General features: G+C 37.6%; 1 protein-coding gene across 6 annotated transcripts in view; it reads right to left on the bottom strand.

The window, feature by feature from the left end:
* Window positions 1-3,297: 3,297 nt before the first annotated feature.
* LOC144309531 (cullin-4B-like) overlaps window positions 3,298-25,134 on the bottom strand; it is a 72,865-nt gene continuing 51,028 nt past the window's right edge. For 5 of the 6 annotated variants that reach the window (XM_077890613.1, XM_077890615.1, XM_077890618.1 and 2 more), the window contains 5 exons: window positions 14,616-14,701; window positions 14,350-14,457; window positions 13,397-13,510; window positions 4,490-4,595; window positions 3,298-3,660 (listed from right to left, as the gene is read on the bottom strand). In XM_077890613.1, the coding sequence (XP_077746739.1) occupies window positions 3,470-3,660; window positions 4,490-4,595; window positions 13,397-13,510; window positions 14,350-14,457; window positions 14,616-14,701 (605 nt within the window). In that variant the 3' untranslated portion in view covers window positions 3,298-3,469. Of the gene's footprint in view, window positions 3,661-4,489; window positions 4,596-11,811; window positions 11,908-13,396; window positions 13,511-14,349; window positions 14,458-14,615; window positions 14,702-25,134 lie in introns of those variants that run through there. The other variant, XM_077890617.1, reaches the window with a different exon arrangement.

The following is a 25,134-nucleotide window of genomic DNA, read 5'->3' as shown; positions in this document are numbered from 1 at the left end:
TTCAATGCATACCAAAATTCTACAAGCATTTTTCACAGATGTAGATTTTAAAAAACACCAAATATTTATGAAGCTACAAAAGACCGCAATGGCCAAAGCAATTGTGAAAAAGAAAAATAAAACTGGAGGCATCATGATTCTGGATACCAATTTGTATTACACCAAGCTGTCATCATCAAGAAAGTATGATACTTGCAGAAACCCAGACACACAGATCCATGGAACATAACAGAAGACCCAGAAATGGACCTATAGCTCTGTGGACAACTAAATTTCAACAAGGCAAAAAGAATATCTAATGGAGAAAACACAGTCTCTTCAACAAATAGTGTTGAGAAAACTCAGAAGAATAGCATAACAAAATCACCATGGATGAAAGACCTAAAGGTGAGACAGGAAACCACCTAAATTCCAGAGAAGAATACAAGTTGTAGCAATTTGACACTAGCTGTGGCAACTTCTCAGATATATGCTGAAATGTCCACAATAGCCAAACTGTGGAAGGAGCCTCAGTGTCCATCGAAAGATGAATGGATAAAGAAGATGTGGTCTATGTATACAATGGAATATTACTCAGCCATTAGAAACAACAAATACCCACCATTTGCTTCAACGTGGATGGAACTGGAGGGTATTATGCTGAGTGAAATGAGTCAGTCGGAGAAGGACAAACATTATATGTTCTCATTCTTTTGGGGAATATAATAGTGAAAGGGAATAGAGGGGAAGAAAGAAGAAATGGGTAGGAAATATCAGAAAGGGAGACAGAACATGGAAGACTCCTAACTCTGGGAAACGAACTAGGGTGGTGGAAGGGGGGGAGGGTGGGGGGTGGAGGTGACAGGGTGGCGGGCACTGAGGGGGGGCACTTGACGGGATGGGCACTGGGTGTTATTCTGTATGTTGGCAAATTGAACACCAATAAAAAATAAATTTATTATTTAAAAAAAAGATATGCTGAGGAAAGGGAAATAAAAGCAAAAATGAACTACTGGGTCTTCAGAGTAAAACACTTCTGCACGGTGAAGGAATGAATCAACAAAGCAATTAATGGAATGAGAGGAGATATTTGCAAATGATATATCTGACAAAGGGCTAGTATCCAAAATCTGAAGGAATTTATCAAACTCAACACCCAAAAAAACCCAAATAGTCCAGTTAAGAAATCAGCAGAAGATATGAATAGACACTTTTCCAAATAAGACATCCAGATGTCCAACAAGCACATGAAAAGATGGTCAACATCACTCATTCTCAAATAAATACAAGTCAAAATTGTGATGAGCTATCACCCCTCAGCAGTCAGAATGGCTCAAATAAACAACACAAGACACAACAGATGTTGATTAGCATGCATGAGAAAGGGAAAACACTGGTGCACTCTTGGTAGGAATGCAAACTGGTGCAACTCTCAGAGGAATTTCCACACTCTCTACCAGAAAGATTGCACCAGTTTGCATTCCTACCAACAGTGCACCAGAGTGTGGAAATTCCTCTGAAAGCTAAAAATAGAAATACCCAAAGACAGCAATTGCACTCTTAGGTATTTACCCAAAAAATAAATAAAATATATTTGAAGAGTTACAGGCACCCTGATGTTTATAGCAGTGTTATCAACATATCCAAGCTATGGAGAGAATCTAAATGTCCATCAGGTGAGGAATGGATAAACAAGATATGTCAGATACACAATGCAATATTACTTCACCATTTTAAAAAAATGAAATCTTGTCATCTGTGAGAGGATGTGGATGGAGCTCAAGTATATTATGCTAAGCAATATAAGTCAGTCACAAAGACAAATAAATACCATATTATCTCACTCATATGTGGTATTTAAGTCTCCCTCTGCCTACATCCCTGCTTCTCTCTCTCTGTGTCTCTCATGAATAAATAAATAAATATTTAAAAAATGAAAGAAAACAAGTGAATATATGGGAATGAGAGGGGGAGAGAAAAAAGATATCATTAACTATAGAAAACAAACAGTTTTGATGGAGGTTAGTAGGGAGATGGGCTAAATGGGACATGATTATTAAAGAGGACACTTGTGGGCACGTGGGTGGCTAAGTCAATTATGTGTCTGACATCAGCTCAAGTCATGATCTCAGGGTCCTGGGAGTGAGCCCTCATTGAGCACCCCCTAATCAGTGGGCAGTCTACTTGTCCCTCTGCCTCTCCCCTGCGTGGTGTGGGTATAGTCTCTGTTTCTCTTTCTCAATTAAATAAAATCTTTAAAAACACTAAAGAAGAAGAAGAGGGTGCTTGTGAATATTGTGTGTTGTATGTACGGGATGAATCAGCTCTATTCCCGAAACCAATACTGCACTGTACTGTGATAATACCACTTTTTTTAAAGTTTAAATTTAACATACAGTTAAATGTCAATATTTAACATACAGTTAAATGTGGTCAATATTATCAATCTACAGAGTGCAAATCAAAATGATCATGAGATATCACTTCTTCCTAGTAGAAAGTCTGTAATAATAATAATAATAAATGCAGAAAATAAGTCTTGCAAAATATATAGAGAAACTAAAACCCTTGTGCACTGGTGGTAATCTTTTGTAAAGCTTGCAAGTCCTATGGAAAATAGTATAGTGGTTCCTCAAAATAAATGAGAATAGATCCAATGTAGGATCCAGTTGTGTCGGATCCTATGGACAAAGAATTGAAAGGAGAGTCTCAAAAAGATAGTTTTCAGATAGTTATCTCTAAAGATAGTTGTATACACTGTACACTCACATTCACAGCAACAGTATTCAAAGGATCATGAAAGTAGATGGATAAACAGAATGTGACATATTAATAAAATGGAACATTTTTTTTAATTTTTATTTATTTATGATAGTCACACACACAGAGAGAGAGAGGCAGAGACACAGGCAGAGGGAGAAGCAAGCTCCATGCACCGGGAGCCCGACGTGGGATTCCATCCCGGGTCTCCAGAATCGCGCCCTGGGCCAAAGGCAGGCGCTAACCCGCTGCGCCACCCAGGGATCCCTGGAACATTTATTTGATGTAAATAGGAATAAATCTTGTTACATGCTATCACATATTCCATGTATGAAATTTTAGGACATTATGCTAAGCGAATTAGGCCAGTCACAAAAAGACACAGTCTGTGTGGTCCCCTACTTATACAAGTTACCAAAATTAGTCACATTCATAGAAAATAAAAAAGTAAGTAAAGCTATTGTTTACCAAGGCTGGGGTTAAGAAGAAAAGAGGAGTATTGTTAAAGAAGACAGGGTTTTTTTTGTTATTTAAAATGAAGAAGTTCTGGACACAATGCACCATAGTGTAGATGTATTAACACTACATTCTATTTACACTTCAAAACGGTAATGATGGCAAATTTTACATGTTTTTACCACAATAAAAAAAATGTGCTGTTAGAGTTACTGCTGATCCAAAAGCAAAAGACTTATGAAAGGTCTCAGAAAATTTAAAAGAGACATTAAGATTAAGAGGAAAAAAATACTGTTTCTTTCTCTTGGATTTGATTGATCTTTATCTTGAAGAGTTTGTGTTTGAATTCCTCATTACAAAAAAATCTGTCACCATCTTCCACGTCCTTGCCCTTGGGGTTTTTGATGAGAACTCTAGCTCTGCCACAAGCTAATGACTGAAGAGTTCTTCTTAGTTCTCTATCCTCTGAATGAGAAAAAAAATGTTTAGAATTTTTTATATCACACACTTAATGAATATAATCAAAAGTTACTTAGTCCATATGGACATTGCTGTTACAAACATTGGGGTGCAGCTGTCCTGCCGTTTCACTGCATCTTTGGGGTAAATCCCCAGCAGTGTAATTGCTGGGTCATAGGGTAGTTCTATTTTTAACTCTTTGAGGAACCTCCACACAGTTTTCCAGAGTGTCTAAACCAGTTGACACTCACACCAACAGTGCAAGAGGGTTCCCCTTTCTCCACATCCTCTCCAACATTTCTTTCCTGTCTTGTTAATTTTCACCATTCTCACTGGTGTGGTGGTAGCCAAACTGTGGAAGGAGCCTCAGTGTCCGTCGAAAGATGAATGGATAAAGAAAATGTGGTATATGTATATGTATACAATGGAATATTACCTAGCCATTAGAAATAGATACCCACCATTTGCTTCAACATGGTTAGAACCAGAGGGTATTACGCTAAGTGAATAAGTCAATCGGAGAAGAACAAACATCATATGGTCTCATTCATCTGGGGAATATAAATAATAGTGAAAGGGAATTAAAGGGAAAGGAGAGTGGAAAATATCAGTGACAGTGACAGAACATGAGCAACACCTCTCTGGGAAATGAACAAGGGTGGTGGAAAGGGAGGTGGGCGGGGGGTTAGGGTGACTGGGTGATGGGCACTGAGGGGGGCACTTGACAGGATGAGCACTGGGTGTTATATGTTGGGAAATCGAACTCCAATAAAAAATATATACAAAAATTTTTTTTTAAATAAGGTTTTAAAATTAAAAAAAAAAAAAAACTTACCTAATCCAGTAGCCATCTTAATTTCTTCTAAGCTGAAATGATCTCCTTCATTAAAAATCAACAGCACCAATGTTTGGAAAAGAGTCACCTGAAGTTCTTTTTTGCCCTATTAGAAGCAATATTGTATTAATTTATAGAACAATAACATGTTATTGATGACTCAGGTAGGACTTTAGTTACATAAGATGGTCTACATTTGTTGTATTAAAGTATTAAATTGAAAAATAAGTCCTGTGGAAGCAAAGTAGAGCTAAAAGTAGGTGAATATTAACTAGAAAATAATAGAATTTACTGTTTCCACAAATAAATAAAACACACTTTCCATCTCAAACCTCAGAACACACTAGATATATTTTAAAAAATAACAGGAAAATATGCGTTAATTATCTATTCGTCACTTATTCACATTAATATAACTCTGGCTAAATAATTTCCCAATTGCTTCTTTCAGTTACCATTCACTGATAGTAATTATGAAAATTACGTTGTACTCCTTCTAAACATTTAACTGAAATCAATTAAATACTTAATGTTAAACCTTTGAGCATGGGGGGAAGAAAAACCCCTTTGACACTGGTCTTGACAACTTTTTGGATATGATACCAACAGTAGCAGCAGCAACAACAACAAAAACAAAACAACAGCAAGTAAGCAAATGGGACTGTCGTAACAGCAATTTTCTGCAAAGGAAAGGAAATAAATTTATTCATTGTTCAATTTAACAAAATGAACGGCATCCTACAGAATGGAAGGACTTATTTGCAAACCATTTATCTGACAAAGGGTAATATCCAAATACATAAAATATTTATACTACTCAATTTAAGAAAAGCCAAAATAAAAGCTCATTAAAAACAGGCAAAGGGTGTCAATAATCAGTTTTTCCAAAAAAGATACGCAAATGGCTGAAAACTACATGAAAACATGTTCAAAAACAATAATCACTAGGGAAACTGTAAACAAACCAAAATGGAAGTTCATCATAAAAATAACAATAGAATCATCATTATATATATATATATATTTTTTTTTTTTAAGATTTTATTTATTTATTCATGAGAGACAGAGAAAGAGGTAGAAACACAGGTAGAGAGAGATGCAGGCTCCATGCAGGGAACCCAATGTGGGACCCGATCCCAGGATTCCAGGATCACACCCTTAGCTGAAGGCTGAAGCTCAACCACTGAGCCATCTCGGAGTCCCTAGAACAATATATTATATAATCCAACAATTCCACTTCTGGGTTTCTATTTGAAAGAAAGGAAATCACTATGTAAAAGAAATCTGTGCACCCTCATGTTCTTTGCAGCACTATTTACAACAGCCATGACATGGAAACAACTTAAGTATATATGAATAGAAAAATGTGTAAGAAAATGAGACAGATTAGATTAAATAGATACACAGATTAGATAGGTTTATGTAGGTATACAGTTTTTATATACATTAATTATACATAGATACAATGTGTATTTATCAATAAGAAAATAAAATTCTACCCTTTCTGACGATGATGGACGGAAGGCATGAGGCTAAGTGAAATAAGTAACAGAAAATCAAATGCCATACGATCTCATGTTTTACATTATACTATGCTAATATATATTCCCATCAGTCTGAGAGCATAAGTGCCCAACTAATATCTCAAAACTAATTCCCATCTGCTCATGAGTGCTAACATCTGGCCTATTTAATATCCCTAACTGAGCTGCCTTAGTGAAGGTGTTTTTCTGCCAAAACAAACCTGTAAAGGCTTTAGAAAGAACTGCGTACTCAAATATACAGATAACTCAAGGAATCAAAGATTCACGTGAACAGTACACGGTCAAAGTATACTAACAAAGCACCAAAACTGATGTCAAAAAATGAATATGAATTCTGACAAATAATTCAGAACAATCCTCTTAACAAAATTTAGTGAACTACAAATAATGAAAGACAACTAAGGGGAATTTAAGAAAACAATGCATGAAAATAATTTCAACAAAGATACAGAAATGACTAAAGATAAAAATTCTACAGTGGAAGAACAGAGTGAGTGAATTCAGTTTAGAGCTTATTCAATAGCTATCTCATTATGCAGAATAAAATTCAGTGAACTTCTGGGGTTATGAGAATCCTAGAAAAAGAGGAGAAAGACAATGTGACAGAAGATATATTTAAAGTAATAAGGACTGAAAACTTCCTAAACTAGACAAAAGAAATGTATGTCCAGACTCATGAGCCCCAAGAGACTCCAAATAGGTTAAACTTTTAAGGAGTAAACTCATTACAATGAAATTATCAAATGTGTAAACCAAAAGAGTTTTGAAAGCAACAAAAGAAAATTCGCTCATCATATACAAAAGTGAGACTACAAGAATATGAGCAGAATTCTCACCAAAACTTTGCAAGCCAGGAGAGAGCAACCTATACAGTAATAAAAAAAAAAGAAAAGAAAAAATAAGATCCAATGATATGGTGCATATCAAAAACTGCATTTTAGCTTTCACAGAATGTACAGGAAGAGGTGAAAAGATTTTGCCTAGTTTATATTAATAGCCAATTAATTAATAATTAACAGAAATTAGACAAAATACAGATAAGGCCAAGAATGGACAAAGAAAGGTGATTATATAATGAAAGGGCAATCCAAAAAGAACACAGAAATTTTAAATACATATGCTGTCAACATATGTATTTGACAGAAACTTTAAATACATAAATATATATGCTGTCAACATTGGGGCACTTAATATATAAAGCAATAGTAATAGAACTAAAAGGAGAAATAAATTAAAAAGTGACAAGTTAACAGTTAAGGACTTTCCATACACTATTCTCACGAACAGACCGTTCATCCAGATGCAAAATCAATTAGTAGGGAATGCTGAAAAATACTGTAGACTCAAGGACAAATAGAGCCTTTTTTGGGGACAGATAATATATGCCATTTAAATAATTTTAAAAAGCAGGAAGATAGAAATTCTATCAGGTCTATTTTCTGACCACAATAGTAAGAAATCAGAAATCAGTAACAAAAGGAAAACTTGCAAATATATGGAAGCTACACGACACAATAATGGTTCAAAGATCTTATAAATATACTTACTTGAGACAAATGATAAGGGAAATGAAACTGATGAGTTGTAGCAAAAGCAGTGGTTAAAGGGATTATTTTTACAGCAATAAATATCTACATTTATTGTATTACCTCAAATTCACCTAATTTATATCAAGTAGGAACTAGAAAAGCAAAAACAAACTAAGTCCAAATTAGTAGGAGGAGAGACCTGGTATCAGAGCAGAAATACATGAAAGAGAACAGAAAAAAAAAAAAACATTAACAACACTAAAAGTTGGCTCTTTGAAAAGAAGAAATTTGCAAAACTTTACACAGACTCATCAAGAGAAATGACAAAAAATTATAAAGACAAGACACTACCACAGAAACCACAGAAATTCAAAGATTCGGAAGACTACTATATACAATAATACACCAAAACATTAGATGACCTAGAAAAAATAACTGAATTTCTAAAAATACATAACTTACCATCACAGAAACATAAAAAAATAAAAAACTTGAACACAGCAATTCGTAGTAAAGAGATCGAACAGGTAAATCAAAATCCTTCTACAAAGAAAAATACAGACCCTAACTTCATAAGGGGTAAACTACTTAAAAAATAATACCAACTCTTCTCAAACTCTTATAAATAACTAAGATGAGGGCAGCCCTGGTGGCGCAGCGGTTTAGCACTGCCTGCAGCCCAGGGCGTGATCCTGGAGACCCTGGATCAAGTCCCACGTCGGGCTCTCTGCATGAAGCCTGCTTCTCCCTCTGCCTGTGTCTCTGCCTCTCATTCTCTCTCTGTGTCTCTCTGAATAAATTAATAAAATCTTAAAAAAATAAAAATAAAAATAAATAAATAAGATGAGGAAACAGTACCAGGTTCATTTCAGTAGGTGAACATTATTACACTCATAATAAGGCAGATAAAGACACTATAAGAAAACAGCAAGATACCTTGAATACATGTGCAAAAATTCTCAAATACTGGGTAAGTGAATTTAACAGAACCTTAAAAAGATCTTCTACCATGACCCAATGGGATTCATCCCCATGATACAAAGGTGAGTCAACATATGCAAAGCTATGTGATATATTACACTAACAGAATGAAAGATACAAATCACATGATCATCTCAATAGTTGCAGAAAAAGCACTTGAAAATAATTCACGTGAATTCATGACAAAAACTCTCAAACAAGTGGTTACAAAATAACATACCTCAACATAATGAAGGCCACAAATGAGAAGCATACAGCCAACATTTAGCTGAACAGCAGAGGTTAGAATTTAATCTTAACTAAATGGTTTCAGCTGCAGGCTTACATATTTTTATTTTCTCCATTTTTCCCACCAATTTTATTTTTTTTCCTGTTTCAAACTCAGCTCCATTCCTCCAACTTCAAGCCATCTACTTATCAATTACCTCAGTCTTCCCTGTTCTTCCCCATTCTCCACTTAAAGCCTGTCCTCTAAATGTCTTCCTATGAAGTTTAGACTTTGGTCCATTAACAGGAGTAGATCCAGCTTTTGTGGCATCGGAATCTTACACAATTTGGAGACCACTCTCAATAAAAATGATTTAATTCGAAATGAAAAGTTATACAGCTAAATAACTATGTACTGAAAATGAATAAACATATTTATGGCTGGAAAGTAACATATATGGTGATTACATTATCAAGATTATAACTGATTATGACTTCATAATTTGCATTCACAGCTAAATATTACATTTCTGTTTTTGTATGGTTTTTTTTCTGTGCTTTTATTGGTTTTCCCCAGGTACATATGCATCATCTAGTTTTCAACAGGTGTTATTTCCTTTCAATGTATTAAAAAAAGGCAGAATATAGTCATAACTTTTTAATACCTATAGTTATTCATATTATCCTGAATGCAGGTAAATAGCTTCCAGGGAGTGAGATACTAATTATTAATTCCAGCAAATACTGCACTAGTTCCCTTTTATCCCAACCTTTGTTCATTCGGGGATGAAATTTTGAAAAAGTACGTGTCTGTGCATGAATACACCTGAAAATAATTAAATTATCTGTAATATAGTTCTCAAATTTGGTTATGATGTGAATTTACAAAGTAATTAAGCAGAGCTGGTTTTTTTTTTTTTAACATCATTACGATATGATGAAAAATGCTCCACAATAATGGAAGGTATTTCCCTAATAAAGAATCCATTGTGTATAATTTGCTGAATAACAAAACCAAAAAAAAAAAAAAAAAAAAACACAACAAAGAAAGGTCTTAAAATTTTTACTGGGAAACAAGTAACACTTCTGAAAATATGTACTTGCAGAATTTTTAATTTAAAATAGATGTCACGAAATCCCTGGGTGGCTCAGTGGTTGAGCGCCTGCCTTCGGCCCAGGGCATGATCTTGGAGTTCTGGGATTGAGTCCCACATCAGGCTCCCTGCATGGAGCCTGCTTCTCCCTCTGCCTGTGTCTCTGCCTCGCTCTCTGTGTCTCTCATGAATAAATAAATAAAATCTTTAAAGAAAATACGTGTCACATTCAGGTGGGATGCAGGATTTTTACAGCCTGAAATTATTCAGTGTGCTAATATGTGTCATAATACACTTTCCAAACCCGTAAGCTGCAACATATCAACCTTGAACACTAATACAATATAAAGACTTTGGAAGATGATTATGTGCCAATGGAACATTGTCAAGCATAATAAATGTATCAGTTTGGTGGGAGGTGCTGATCAAGGGAGACTTTGTGACTTCTGTTCAATTTTTCATTAAATCTTACACTGCTGGATTGAAGAGAATGCATATATAGTTTAATTTCAAATCATTTTAATGAAAAAAGGAGTTATGAAAATATTATAATTTCTCAAATAATGAGAGTCCAACCAGCAAGAAGACTGGTCCTATCTAACTCAATCTGGTATTATCAGCATATAGAATAATTCAGGAAAATATCACAGTCTTTCTTGATTCCCTTTTCCAATTGTATTACAAATGTTAGTGTCACTAATAATTAGCGGTGTTTTCTTTCCTAAGTGAAGGACTTTGAACTGTTAAGAAGATTCACCATAGAAAGCAATTAAAATTTGACTTTTCATTTATTAATTAATATAGATGCTCATGATGAATCCAGAAGAGTAAAATGAAGTGAAAATTGCACATTAGAAATCTCTAATATTAGTGAAATTAGTAAAAATCAGTAAAACGAATTGTATTGTATGTTTGCAGCATGATAGAAGACAAAATGGTTGGAGGCAAATTCTTTATCTTTTCAGGCTTCCTGAAGTGAAAGAAGTATGATTAAGTTTGTCATTTTTAATCACATTTCTGTACTATTTTACTTGTTATCAGGTATACATTGAGTTTCCCATATGTATGTAAGAGCAAGCATAATAATGCATTCATACATATCATATAAAAATTAGTTGTAATTATTCATCCTCTTGTGTAAGTTCTTTCAATAATATTAAATATTCAGATGTAACCTGAGAATTTACATCATCTAGGTCCAACTTTACCTTGGGAAATCAAGTGTATCTTATATTACCCTGAGACCCTTAAGGGTCTAACTATTATCACTCCTGAAATGTAAACATGGTTTACATTTTCCTAGGTTCAAATCAAATGTGAGTTATTGCTTTTCAGCATGGCCTTTCCCAAACTGGCAGAGACAGAATTAAAGACAAAATCTCTCATCATCTCTTAATACTTTGATCACTGAGCCACCATACTCAATTTATACACTTAAGGAATAGATTCAGTCTTCTTTGAAGGTAGAGAGAAACATGTTGGAGATATTTATCTATGGATTGTCAATGCCTGGGGCTTCTATGAAAAGAATAAAGTGTCACACAGTGAAGTGCTCTGGAGGATATATAAACTTCTTGTGGCTGCTATAAGACTTACCGCAAACAGTGGCGCAAAGTGAAACAAGTATATATTCTATCACAGTTCTGAAGGTCCGGAATTCACATGAGTATCACTGGGTAAGAATCAATGTGTGGCAGGGTTATACTCTCTTCAGGGAGTTTACAGTATCCTCCAGCCATTTTCACAATACCATTCCTCTCTCTGTCTCTTTCTCTCCGTTTGTGTGTGTGTGTGTGTGTGTGTGTGTGCGCGCGCGTGCACATGCATGTGTGTGTGTCTTGGGAAGGGGGTGAGGGAGAATGGTGTGTGAGTTTGTATGTAACCTTTGGTATGGCATTTAGGGCCCATTCAGATAATCCAGGAGGACTTTCTGGATTACGGATTAAGACTTTACCTCAAGGTCTTTCATCACATCTGCAAAGACCTTTTTCTTCTTTTCATATAAAGAAATGTTACAGTTCCAGAGAATAATAAGATATTATCTTGGGGACCCAATCTTCAACCTACCACCGGGGCAAGAGTTAAAAGTACTGATAAGAAAAGAGAGCCAGCTAATTGCTGTGTCATTATCTCAGAAGTTCAGGCAATGAATGGCATTAAACACACAAGGCAATTAATTGCCTATTTTGTCCCAAATCAATTCCTAAGTCCCAGGCATCAAGAACTGATCTCTGAGAGCTCAGTCAACATTTTTCTTCTTTCCTTCATTTTTTTCATTGCATCAAAAAGTTAATGTGCTACACAATCCAAGGAGCTTTGGTGCTGGTCTTATTTTTTTCCTTTAATCCTAATAGTTTCAATAAAACACTCCACCCAACTATGTCAGAATAAATTTCACACTGTGCTGATTAAGTGCAAGCTTCCATCAGGCTTGTGAGGTCACAGTGGTAAATGGCCAGGGCTCTAATAATTACTGATAGTGATTTTGAACGATCAGAGAGCAAAGAGTGTGGTTTAATATCACAGAAATCCAAGAGTGGACAAAAAGGAAATTAAAATTAATGTTTTAAAAGTAATGTTTAAATAAGTAATGTTTTAAAAACTGATTTGGCATCACTTGCCAACAGGGAAATACAAATCAAAACCACCATGAGATTTGACCTCACACCAGTGAGGATGGGGAAAATTAACAAGGCAAGAAACAGCCAATGTTGGAGAGGATGTGGAGAAAGGGGAGCCCTCCTGCACTGTTGGTGGGAGTGTGAAATGGTGCAGCCACTCTGGAAAACTGTGTGGAGGTTCCTCAAAGAGTTAAAAATTGACCTGCCCTATGACCAGCAATCTTTACCCCAAAGATACAGATGCAATGAAACGCCAGGACACCTGCACCCCGATGTTTCTAGCAGCAATGTCCACAATAGCCAAACTGTTGAAGGAGCCTCGGTGTCCATCAAAAGATGAATGGATAAAGAAGATGTGGTTTATGTATACAATAGAATATTACTCAGCCATTAGAAAGGACAAATACCCACCATTTGCTTCAACGTGGATGGAACTGGAGGGTACTATGCTGAGTGAAGTAAGTCAATCGGAGAAGGACAAACATTATATGTTCTCATTCATTTGGGGAATATAAATAATAATGAAAGGGAATATAAGGGAAGGGAGAAGAAGTGCATGGGAAATATCAGGAAGGGAGACAGAACATAGAGACTCCTAACTCTGGGAAACGAACTAGGGGTGGTGGAAAGGGAGAAGGGCGGGGGGTGGGGGTGAATGGGTGACGGGCACTGAAGGGGGCACTTGACGGGATGATCACTGGGTGTTATTCTGCATGTTGGCAAATTGAACACCAATAAAAAATAAATTTATTATAAAAAAATAACTGATTTCTACAGAAATGATACATGCATCAGCATATTCAAAGTTCAAACACTTCATCATTAAATAAATGAACTTCCTTCATAAGAAAAATATGTATTAAAATATTCTTTATGAAGATAAAACTATTATTTAAAAGTAAAATGCTATCCTTAAAAATCACTTGCTTACCTTTTTAAATTCAGCTTTAAGAACACAGTGTCCAAGAGTTGACTGCCACTGAAGTTTCCGGCCACTGTGTTTGCTTAAGTAGAAATTTTTGAAATTTTCCTGAAGTCTTTCCATCTGGAGGAAAGAAGTAAAGCATCAGTATTGAAACTTATGCTAGCTATCGTACCAGTGGCAGCCCTAGAGTATTATATTTAAAATTGTATATCACCACCTCACACAGGACTATGTAAGAGACTTTTAGGGAAAGGACTGAGTGAGAAAAATGAGAGCTCTGAAAGTAGAAAACAAACCATTGTTATTTTCTTCTAGTTTATATGTGTTCAATAGCTTACATATGCTCTTACGGAAAATGACAAACATGGTAATATAATTATGAAAAATAAATCCATGTAGAAAGAAAGTAAAGATAATAGCAACTGAGTTGCCAACATTAATAAAAGGGGACCATTAAAAAGATGATGGGTAATTGATTTAGCAGAGAAGAGAAAGCTAAAACCAAAGCTGCATGCTGAAAATTGGTGGTACATGGACACGAATTTCCATGATTACTAAATGGAATGAGTAGAACAATGATGTGCTGAATCCTTTTTCCATCATATATTTACATGATACATGAATAAATAGTTATATTAAAACACTGTAAAGAAAATAGAAGCCAATACCAGTAAAAAGCACAGCCTGAAAGCAGAAGGAAGCCAGGATGATAGATTTAGAATCTCATCTGACTACATAATAACAACAAACTAGACTATTAAATTTCTTGAATACTGAACTGTTTAATCTGGTTGCCAGATTAAATCTCCATCCTAAAACCTGAAAAAATACCTTTCAAAATGGGCAACATTAAAGTGATACTTATATTAACATAAAAAATGGCACAGAAACTTAAAAGGTTACATTAAAACTTATCTGCTACGGGATATATTTATAGTCATAAACAACGAATTTCTTACCTCTGGGGGTAAATGGATCTCCTTAGGGATATAGGTCGGCCAAAAACTCGTCGTCAGAATATTCACAGTCAATTCAATGTTTCCTGGTATATTTTGGTTCTGCATATACTGTAAGAATAAAAGAATGCAATCAAATAAGAATTTAAAAACCCCTACATGGTTATAACTCTGTAATAGAAATTCATTACTAAAAACAACTTGATAAATTAATGATAAATTACTCACTAAAGATATACCCTGCATTCAAAATGAAATTAATTAAATACCTGTTTTAACTGAATCATGGTATCTTTGGAAAGCTCCATGTCTTTAAACATTCCTTGAAGTTTATTAGTGAAAGCAGTTCCACATTCTGTAAAATATTTTAAAACAATTATAGGTGACATTGAGGAATACTATAGATCGGGAACTCTGAGAGCCCAGCTCCCTGAAATATACACTGAGAAACCTTACAGAAGTATCAGAATTATACCTTACCAAAATTCTGAGAGATATTCGAAGGTTCTCATAAACCAACTGATTAACCAGTATAAAGGCAACATAAATTTAAGTATGCAGTATCTTACCTTACTATATTCTATCCAATTTCCTGTCAAAAAGAAATCTTGTGCATCACTGTTTATGGTTCCAATTGAATATCTGGTTCCCAAGAAACTGTATTTGTCTGGACTCAATTCAAGTCTCCCAGAGTAACTAACCCAGGACTCTATCAGAAAGTTCCCCAGAACATTCAAAGATAAATAAATAAGCTCTTCCAGCCTAAACAGAAGTAATGGTTTGGGGCAAAAAAAAAAAAAAAAAAAAAAAAAAAAAAAAAAAAAAAAAGACATGCCAAAAGACTGGGAACAGTAGTCATTTTCAGGAATAAAAAATTTGAGATAGGGGATCCCTGGGTGGCGCAGCAGTTTAGCGCCTGCCTTTGGCCCAGGGCGCGATCCTGGAGACCCGGGATCGAGTCCCACATCGGGCTCCCGGTGCATGGAGCCTGCTTCTCCCTCTGCCTGTGTCTCTGCCTCTGTCTCTCTCTCTCTCTCTCTCTCTCTCTGTGACTATCATAAATAAATAAAAATTAAAAAAAAAATTGAGATAGAGGCAAGATGGCAGAGGAGTAGGGGTCCTCAACTCACCTGGCCCAACCAACTTACCTAGATAACTTTCCAATCATCCTGAACACCTATGAACTCGACGTGAAATTTAAAGAGAGAATAGCCTGAATGCTACAAAGAGAAGGGTTTTCCCTTCTAGCAAGGTAGAAGGTGGAAAATAATAAAAGAAAAAATGATCAAGTTGGGGGGGGGTGGTATGTGTGAAGAGTCAGGCTAAAGCCAGGCAACAAAAGCCTCCAAGACAGGAAAGCCCAGCCTTGGAGAAGCAGGAAGTTTAAAATTCCACCCCTGATTCTTCCCAGAAGGAAAAGTGCTTAGCACGGAAATTGGGCAGAATGGCAAGAGGACCAGTGAAGCCTCCAGTTTTCTGAGTCACAATGAGAGAAGGGGCTCCGTGATGGTTCATTCTGGGAAAGTGCACCATAAACTGTGGACAAATCTCGGTAATGGGCTGGAGTGTTTGGCCAGCGGGGCATTTGGGAGAAGCCAGTGGATTAGGAGGGCAGCTCCAGACGGAGGTGTCTGTGCCCTGCTGCGTTTTCAGGAGCCCTGCCACTGGGACCACGATCCCAGCAGCACAGGGCCCCGGATCCCAAAGCACCACGATCCTGCACTCCCCTGGGACAGGCGAAAGCAGGGAGGGCACAGGACAGTGAGGACTTTCCTGAAACCTGGCCCCTGCAGGCTGTGAGATCATTGCACCCACGCCATCCCAGGAAGAATCCCAGGAAGACTGGGAGACTGCGGCAGTTAGTGCAGGGAGCTGACTCCAGAGCTGGAATTCTGGCCACCTCCCTTGTTGTTTTCCTCGTGCCTGGGGGGAAAGCACTGCCAGGGAACAGAGGTCTCACAGGGTAAACAGCTCCCACTGAGCCCTGCACCTGGCAGGGGGTGGGGCAGCTCCTCCAGGTGCACACACCTGAGAATCAGCACAGCAGGCATCTCCCCCAGATGACCAGCTGGAAGAAGAGATGGGAAGAGCAAGTTCTTGACCAAGAACTTGATTTCAATTTCTGGTCTCTGAACTCGAAATAATAATCTATGGTGAACGTAGGTCGTGGTTGATATTCTTGACTCAATCCACTCATACAGCCACTCTGCACTGGAAAAATGACTACAAAGAATAATTCACCACGGGAGAATCTGCCACAGAGTTACAGAGTTTGGATTACAATTCGAAGTCAGAAAGCCAATTCAGATGCACAATTATAAACTACTCGTAGTTCTTGAAAAAAGCATAAAGGATTCAAGAGACTCCATGACTGCAGAACTTGGATCTAATCAGCAAAATTAAAAATCAATGAAATGAGATGCAATCCAAACTGGAGGTCCAAACGACGAGGGTTAATGAGGTGGAAAAAAGAGTGAGAGACATAGAACACAAGCTGGTGGCAAGGAAGGAAGCTGAGGAAAAAAGAGAAAAACAAGTGAAAGACCATGAGGAAAGTGTAAGGAAAATAAATGACAGCCTCATTAGGAAAAATATACAATACATATAATTGGGGTTCTAGAGAGCACCAACAGGGACAGAGGGCCAGAAAGCATATTTGAATAAATCATAGCTGAGAACTTCCCTAATTTGGGAGAGAAACAGGCATTCAGATCCAGGAGAGAGGGAGGTTCCCCCCAAAATCAATAAAAAACTTTCAACACCCTGACATTTAATAGTGAAACTTGCAAATTCCAAAGATAGAGAGAAAATCCTTAAATCAGCAATAGACAAGAGAATTCTAAGTTATATGGCAATAAATATTAGATTCACAGCATACCACTCCAAAGAGACTTGGAAGGAAAGGAAAGGGCTGGCAAGATATACACAGGGTACTAAATGAGAAGACCATGCAACCAAGAATATGTTATCCAGCAAGGCTCTCATTCAGAATAGAAGGAGAGAGAAAGAATTCTAAGATAGGCAAAAACTGAAAGATTATGTGACCACTGAACCAGCTCTGCAAGAAATATTAAGGGGAACCCTGTAAAAGAAAGAGAAAGCCCAAAGAAATAATCCACAAAAACAGGAATGGAATAGGTATTATGATGAAACTAAATTCTTATCTTTCAGTAGTTGCTCTTAAGGTGAATGGGCTAAATGATCCCATCAAAGGATGCAGGGTTTCAGAATGGAAAAAAGCAAGAAGACCCATCTATTTGCAGTCTACAAGAGACTCACTTGAGACCTAAGGACACCTCCAGCCTGAAAATGAAAGGTTGGAGAACCATGCAACATTCAAATGATCCTCAGAAGAAAGCCGGGGTAGCAATCCTTATATCAAATAAATTAAAGTTTATCCCAAAGCCTGTAGTAAGAGATGAAGAGGGACACCGTTTCATATTTAAAGAGTCTATCCAAAGGAAGACCTAACAGTCATGAAGAGTTATGCCCCTACTGTGGGAGCTAACAAGTACATTAATCAAGTAATAACCAAAAACTACATACTTAGATAATAATACACTAAATAGTAAGAGATATCAACATGGCACTTTCTGCAAATGACAGATATTCTAAGAACATCATCATCAAAGAAACAAGGGCTTTAAGGGCTTTAAAAGATATGCTGGACCAGATAGATTTCACAGATATATACAGAACTTACCATCCAAATGCAAATGAATATACATTCTTCTCAAGTGCACATGAAACTTTCTCCAGAACAGACCACACACTGGGTCACAAATCAGGTCTCAACCAATACCAAAAGACTGGGGTTGTCCCCTACATATTTGCAGAGCACAATGCTCTGAAACTAGAACTCAGTCACAAGAAGAACTCCGGAAGAAACTCAAGTATGTGGAGGTTAACGAGCATCCTACGAAAAGATGAAAGGGTCAACCAGGAAATTAGAGAAGAATTACAAAGATTCATGGAAACTAATGAAAATGAAGATACAATTGTTCAAAATCTTTGGGATACAGCAAAAGTAATCCAGCAAAAGTAATCCTAAGAGGGAAATATGTTGCAATATAAGCATCCTTCAAAAAATTGGAAAAACCCAAATACACAAGCTACCTTCCCACCTACAGGAACTGGAGAAAGAATAGCAAATAAAACCTACACCAAGCAGAAGAAGAGAGATAATAAAGATTTGAGCAGGACTCAATGAAACAGAGGCCAGAAAAACTGTAGAACAGATAGGCGAAACCAGGAGTTGGTTCTTTGAAAGAATTAATAAGACAGATAAACCATTAGCCACCCTTATTAAAAATAAAACAAAAGACAATTAATAAAATCATGAATGAGAAAGGAGAGATCACTACCAACACCAGGGAAACACAAATGATTTAAAAAACACAGTATGAGCAGCTATACACCAATAAATTAGGCAACCTAGAAGAAATGGATGCATTTCTGGAAAACCTAAATGACCAAAACTGGAACAAGAGGAAATAGAAAACTTGAACACGCCAATAACCAGCGAGGAAATTGAAGGAGTATCAAAAACCTCCCAAGACACAAAAGTCCAGGCAGGGCCAGATGGATTCCCAGGGGAATTCTATCAAACGTTTAAAGAAGAAATGATACCTATGCTACTAGAGCCGTTCAGAATGATAGAAAGGGACGGAATAGTTCCAAGCTCGTTTTATGAGGCCAGGATCACCTTAACTCCAAAACCAAAGACACCACAAAAAAAAGAGAACTATAGACCAATATCCCAGATGAACATGATGCAAAAACTCTCAACAAGATACTAGCCAATAGGACTCAACAGAACATTAAGAAGATTATTCACCACGCCCAAGTGGGATTAATCCCTGGGATACAAGGCCGGTTCAACACCCATAAAACAATAAAAAAAATCAATCTATAGATCATATCAACAAGAGAAAAAACAAGAATAATATGATCCTCTCAACAGATGCAGAGAAAGCATTTGACAAAATACAGTACCCATTTCGGGAACAAAACGCTTCAGAGTATAGGGATAGAAGTAACATTCTCCAGCATCTTAAAAGTCATCTATGAAAAGCGCACAGCAAATATCATTCTCAATGGGGAAACACTGAGAGCCTTTCCCCTAATATCAGGAACAAGACAGGGATGTCCACTCTCACCACTGCTATCCAACACAATATTAGAAATCCTGGCCTCAGCAATCAGGCAACAAAAAGACATTAAAGGCATTCGAATTGGCAAAGAAGAAGTCAAACTCTCCCTCCTCCCAGATGACATGATACTACTGTACGTAGAAAACCCAAAAGACTCCACCCCAAGATTGCTAGAACTCATACGGCAATTTGGCAGTATGGCAGGATACAAAATCAATCCCCAGAAGTCAGTGGCATTTCTATACACTAACAATGAGACTGAAAGAAGAGAAATTAAGGAATCAATCCAATTGACAATTGCACCCAAAAACGTAAGATACCTAGGAATGAACCTAACCAAAGTGGTAAAGGATCGATACCCTAAAAGCTATAGAGCACTTCTGAAAGAAATTGAGGAAGACACAAAGAGATGGAAACACATTCCATGCTCATGGATTGGCAGAATTAATCCTGTGAAAACGTCAATGTATTACCCAGGGCAATTTACACGTTTAATGCAATCCCTATCAAAATACCATGGACTCTATTCAGAGAGTTAGAACAAATTATTTGAAGATTTGTGTGGAATCAGAAAAGACCCCCAATACCCAGGGGAATTTTAAAAAAGAAAACCATAGGTGGGGCCATCACAATGCCAGATTTCAGGTTGTACTACAAAGCTGTGGTCATCAAGACAGTGTGGTACTGGCACAACAAAAACAGACACATAGGTCAATGGAACAGAATAGAGAATCCAGAAGTGGATCCTCAACTTTATGGTCAACTGATATTCGATAAAGGAGGATAGATTATCCACTGGAAGAAAGACAGTGTCTTCAATAAATGGTGCTGGGAATATTGGACATCCACATGCAGAAGAATGAAACTAGACCACTCTCTTTCACCACACACAAAGATCAACTCAAAATGGATGAAAGATCCAAATGTGAGACAAGATTCCATCAAAATCGTAGAGGAGAACACAGGCAACACCCTTTTTGAATTCGGCCACAGTAACTTCTTACAAGATACACCTATGAAGGCAAAAGAAACAAAAGCAGAAATGAACTATTGGGACTTCATCAAGATAAGAAGCTTTGGCACAGCAAAGGATACAGCAACAAAACGAAAAGACAGCTGACAGAATGGGAGAAGATATTTGCAAATGACATATCAGATAAAGGGCTAGTTTCCAAGATCTATAAAGAACTTACTAAACTCAACACCATAGAAATAAACAACCCAATCATGAAATGGGCAAAAGACATGAACAGAAACCCCACAGAGAAAGACACAGACATGGCCAACACACACATGAGAAAACGCTCTGCATCACTTGCCATCAGGGAAATACAAATCAAAACCACCATGAGATACCACCTCACACCAGTGAGAATGGGGCAAATTAACAAGGCAGGAAACCACAAATGTCGGAGAGGATGTGGAGAAAGGGGAACCCTCTTACACTGTTGGTGGGAATGTGCAATGGTGCAGCCACTCTGGAAAACTGTGTGGAGGTTCCTCAAAGAGTTAAAAACAGACCTGCCCTTAAACCCAGCAATTGCACTGTTGGGGATTTACCCCAAAGATACAGATGCAATGACATGCCGGGACACCTGCACCCCGATGTTTCTAGCAGCAATGTCCACAACAGCCAAACTGTGGAAGGAGCCTCGTTGTCCATTGAAAGATGAATGGATAAAGAAGATGTGGTTTATGTATACAATGGAATATTACTCAGCCATTAGAAATGACAAATACACAGCATTTGCTTCAACGTGGATGGAACTGGAGGGTATTATGCTGAGTGCAATGAGTCAATCAGAGAAGGACAAACATTATATGTTCTCATTCATTTGGGGAATATAAATAATAGTGAAAGGGAATGGAAGGGAATGGGAGAAGAATTGGGTAGGAAATATCACAAAGGGAGACAGAACATAGGACTCCTAACTCTGGGAAATGAACTAGGGGTGGTGGAAGGGGAGGAGGGAGGGGGTGGGGGTGACTTAGTGGGGGGCACTGACAAGGGCACTTGATGGGATGAGCAATGGGTGTTATTCTGTATGTTGGCAAATTGAACACCAATAAAAAATAAATTTATTATTTAAAAAAAAAAGAAAATGCTCCACATCACCTGCCATCAGGGAAATACATACAAAAGCACAAGGAGGTACCACCTCATACCAGTGAGAATGGGAAAAAGTAACAACACAGGAAACCACAAATGTAGTGGAGGATGTGGAGAAAGGGGAACCCTCCTGCACTGTTGGTGGGAATGTGAACTGATGCCACCACTCTGGAAAACTGTGTGGAGGTTCCTCAAAGAGTTAAAAATAGATCTGCCCTACGACCCAGCAAGTGCACTGCTGAGGTTTTACCCCAAAGATACAGATCCAGTGAAACACCAGGACACCTGTACCCTGATGTTTATAACAGCAATGGCCACAATAGCCAAATGTGGAAGGAGTCCTGGTGTCCATCAAAAGATGAATGGATAAAGAAGATGTGGTTTACGTATACAATGGAATATTACTCAGTCGTCAGAAACAACAAATACCCACCATTTGCTTTGACGTGGATGGAACTGGAGGGTATTATGCTGAGTGAAAATAAGTCAATCGGAGAAGGACAAACATTATATGGTCTCATTCATTTGGGGAATATAAAAAATAGTGAAAGAGAATAAAGGGGAAAGGAGAAAAAATGAGTGGGAAATATCAGAAAGGGAGACAGAACCTGGGAGGCTCCTAACTCTGGGAAAGGAACAAGGGGTGGTGGAAAGGGAGGTGGGCGGGGTGTGGGGGTTCCTGTGTGACGCGCGGTGAGAGGGGCACTTGATGGGATGAGCACTGGGTATTATGCTATATGTTGGCAAATTGAACTCCGATAAAAAAAACAAGAATACATAACTCAGAAACGGGCCCTCAACTCTCAGGTCAACTAATATTTGACAAAGCAGAAAGGAATTTCCCCTGGAAAAAGGACAGTCCCTTCAATAAATGGTGCTTGGAAAATAGGACAGCCATGTGCAGAAGAATGAAACTAGACCATTCTCTTATACCATACACAAAGATTAACTCAAGGTGGATGAAAGATCTAAAAGGAGACCATCAAATCCATCAAAATCCTATAGGAGAACACAGGAAACACCCTTTCTGAACTTGCCCACAGCAAGTTCTTGCAAGATACCTCTATGAAGGCAAGGGAAACAAAAGCTAAATGAACTATTGGAACTTCATCAGGATAAAAAGCTTTTCCTCAGGAAAAGAACAATAAACTAAACTAAAAGACAACCTACAGAATGGGAGAAGATATTTGCAAATGACCTATCAGATAAAGGGCTGGTATCCAAGCCCTTATTAAACTCAGCAGCAAAGAAACAAATAATTCAATCATGAAATGGGCGAAAGACATGAACGAAATTTCACCAAGGCAGACATAGACATGGCCAGCAAGCACATGAGGAAATGCTCTGCATCGCTTGCCATCAGGGAAATACAAATCAAAACCACAACGCAGTACCACCTCACACCAGTGGGAATGGGGAAAATTAACAAGGCAGGAAACCACAAATGTTGGAGAAGATGTGGAGAAAGGAGAGCCCTCCTGCACTGTTGGTGGGAATGTGAGGTGATACAGCCACTCTGGAAAACTGTGTGGAGGTTCCTCGATGAGTGAAAAATAGAACTACCTCAGCAGCCATGGTGGCTCAGTGGTTTAGCACTGCCTTCACTTCAGGGTGTGATCCTGGAGTCCTGGGAACAAGTCCCAGGTCGGGCTTCCTGCATGGAGGCAGCTTCTCCGTCTACTTGTGTCTCTGCTTCTCTGTTTCTTTCATGAATAAAAAAAAAAAAAAAAAAAACGAATAGAACTACCCTCTGACCCAGCAATTGCACTACTGGGTATCCCAAAGATACAGATGCAGTGAAACAGCCGGACACCTGCACCCCAATGTTTGTAGCAGCAATGTCCACAATAGCCAAACTGTGGAAAGAGCCTCAGTGTCCGTCGAGGACAAGAATGGATAAAGAAGATGTGCTCTATGTATATAACGGAATATTCCTCAGCCATTAGAAACAACAAATAACCACCATTTGCTTCAACGTGGATAGAAATGGAGGGTGTTATGCTGAGTGCTTAATAATCTGAGAAGGACAAACATTGTATGGTCTCATTCTTACTGGGAACATAAAAAAACTGAAAGAGATTAAAGGGGAAAGGAGAGAAAATAAGTGGGAAGTATCAGTGAGGGTGACAGAACATGAGAGACTCCTAACTCTGGGAAAGAACAAGGGGTGGTGGAAGAGGAGGTGGGCAGGGGGATGGTGACTGGGTGACGGGCACTGATGGGGGCACTTGATGGGATGAGCACTGGTTATTTTATTAGATGTTGGCAAATCGAACTCCAATAAAAATATACAAAAATAATAATAAATAAAACAAGCCATCCCTGCAAGAAATATTAAAGTTGCCTCTTGGAGGGCAAAGCAGAAACAAAATGTTACATAAAACAAGGAAACACCAGAAAAAAGATATCCAGAACGGAGAAAACAAGCTATACAATGAGAATATACATTTTATATCAATAATGAATTTGAATGTAAGTAAACTAAATGCTTCTATCAAAATACACAGAGTGTTAAAATGATTAAAAAAAAAAACAAGATCCAACTGTAAACTGTCAATAAGAGACTTGTTTTAGAGCTAAAGACAGCTGCAGATTAAATGTTGGGGGCGGGGGTAAAAATATTTTTCATGCAAATGAAAGTCCAAAGAAAGCTGCAGTAGCCTTACTTCCCCTAGACAAACTAGACTTTATTTGTATGTTTTAAAGATTGATTGATTGATTTTTACCAACAGTGTGTGAGCAAGCAGAAGCAGGGGAAGTGGAAAGCAGAAGGAGAAGCTCTCCACAGAGCAGGGAGCACATGTGCGACTTCTAGGACCTGGAAATCACCACCTTAGCCAAAGGCAGATGTTTAATTCCCTGAGCCACTAACGGTTCCCCCAAACTAGACTTTAAACCAAAGACTGTATTAACAGATGAGGAAGGGCACTATACCAAAATAAAGAGGTCTATCCAACAAAAAGATCTAAAGATTGTAATCATTTATGTCTTCAATGTGGCATGTTAATACATAAAAACATGTTAATATATAATACAATAAATGATTACCATAAAGGTACTCATTAATAATAATACAATAGTAGTAAGGGACTTAAATACCCGACTTACAGCAATGTGGAAACAGCATAAGTTCACCTTGACTAATGGATAAAGATGATGTGAGATATATACATTAAATGGACTGTTAGTCATCAAAAATAATGAAATCTTACCTGTTGCAATGATAGAGAATATAGGGCTAGTCAAAACATGTCAGAGAAAAACAAATGACACGTAACTTCACCAACCGTGGGATTGAAGAAACGACACAGGAGGGCCTGGAATGCTGTGAATCCTCTTCTAAGTAGGAAGATTGCAGCAATACAGGCCTAGCTTAAGAAGTAAGCAAAACAGGGATGTCTAGGTGGCTCACCTAGATGCACCCAGCAATTGCACTACTGGGGATTTACCCCAAAGATAGAGATGCACTGAAAAACCAAGAAACCTGCACCCCAATGTTTATAGCAGCAATGCACTGAGCATCTG

Source organism: Canis aureus, unplaced genomic scaffold (assembly GCF_053574225.1).
Source record: "Canis aureus isolate CA01 unplaced genomic scaffold, VMU_Caureus_v.1.0 NW_027326476.1_RagTag, whole genome shotgun sequence".
NCBI lineage: Eukaryota > Metazoa > Chordata > Mammalia > Carnivora > Canidae > Canis > Canis aureus.
Note: the sequence above shows the minus strand (reverse complement) of the source record. Positions and strands in the feature narration are given on the sequence as shown.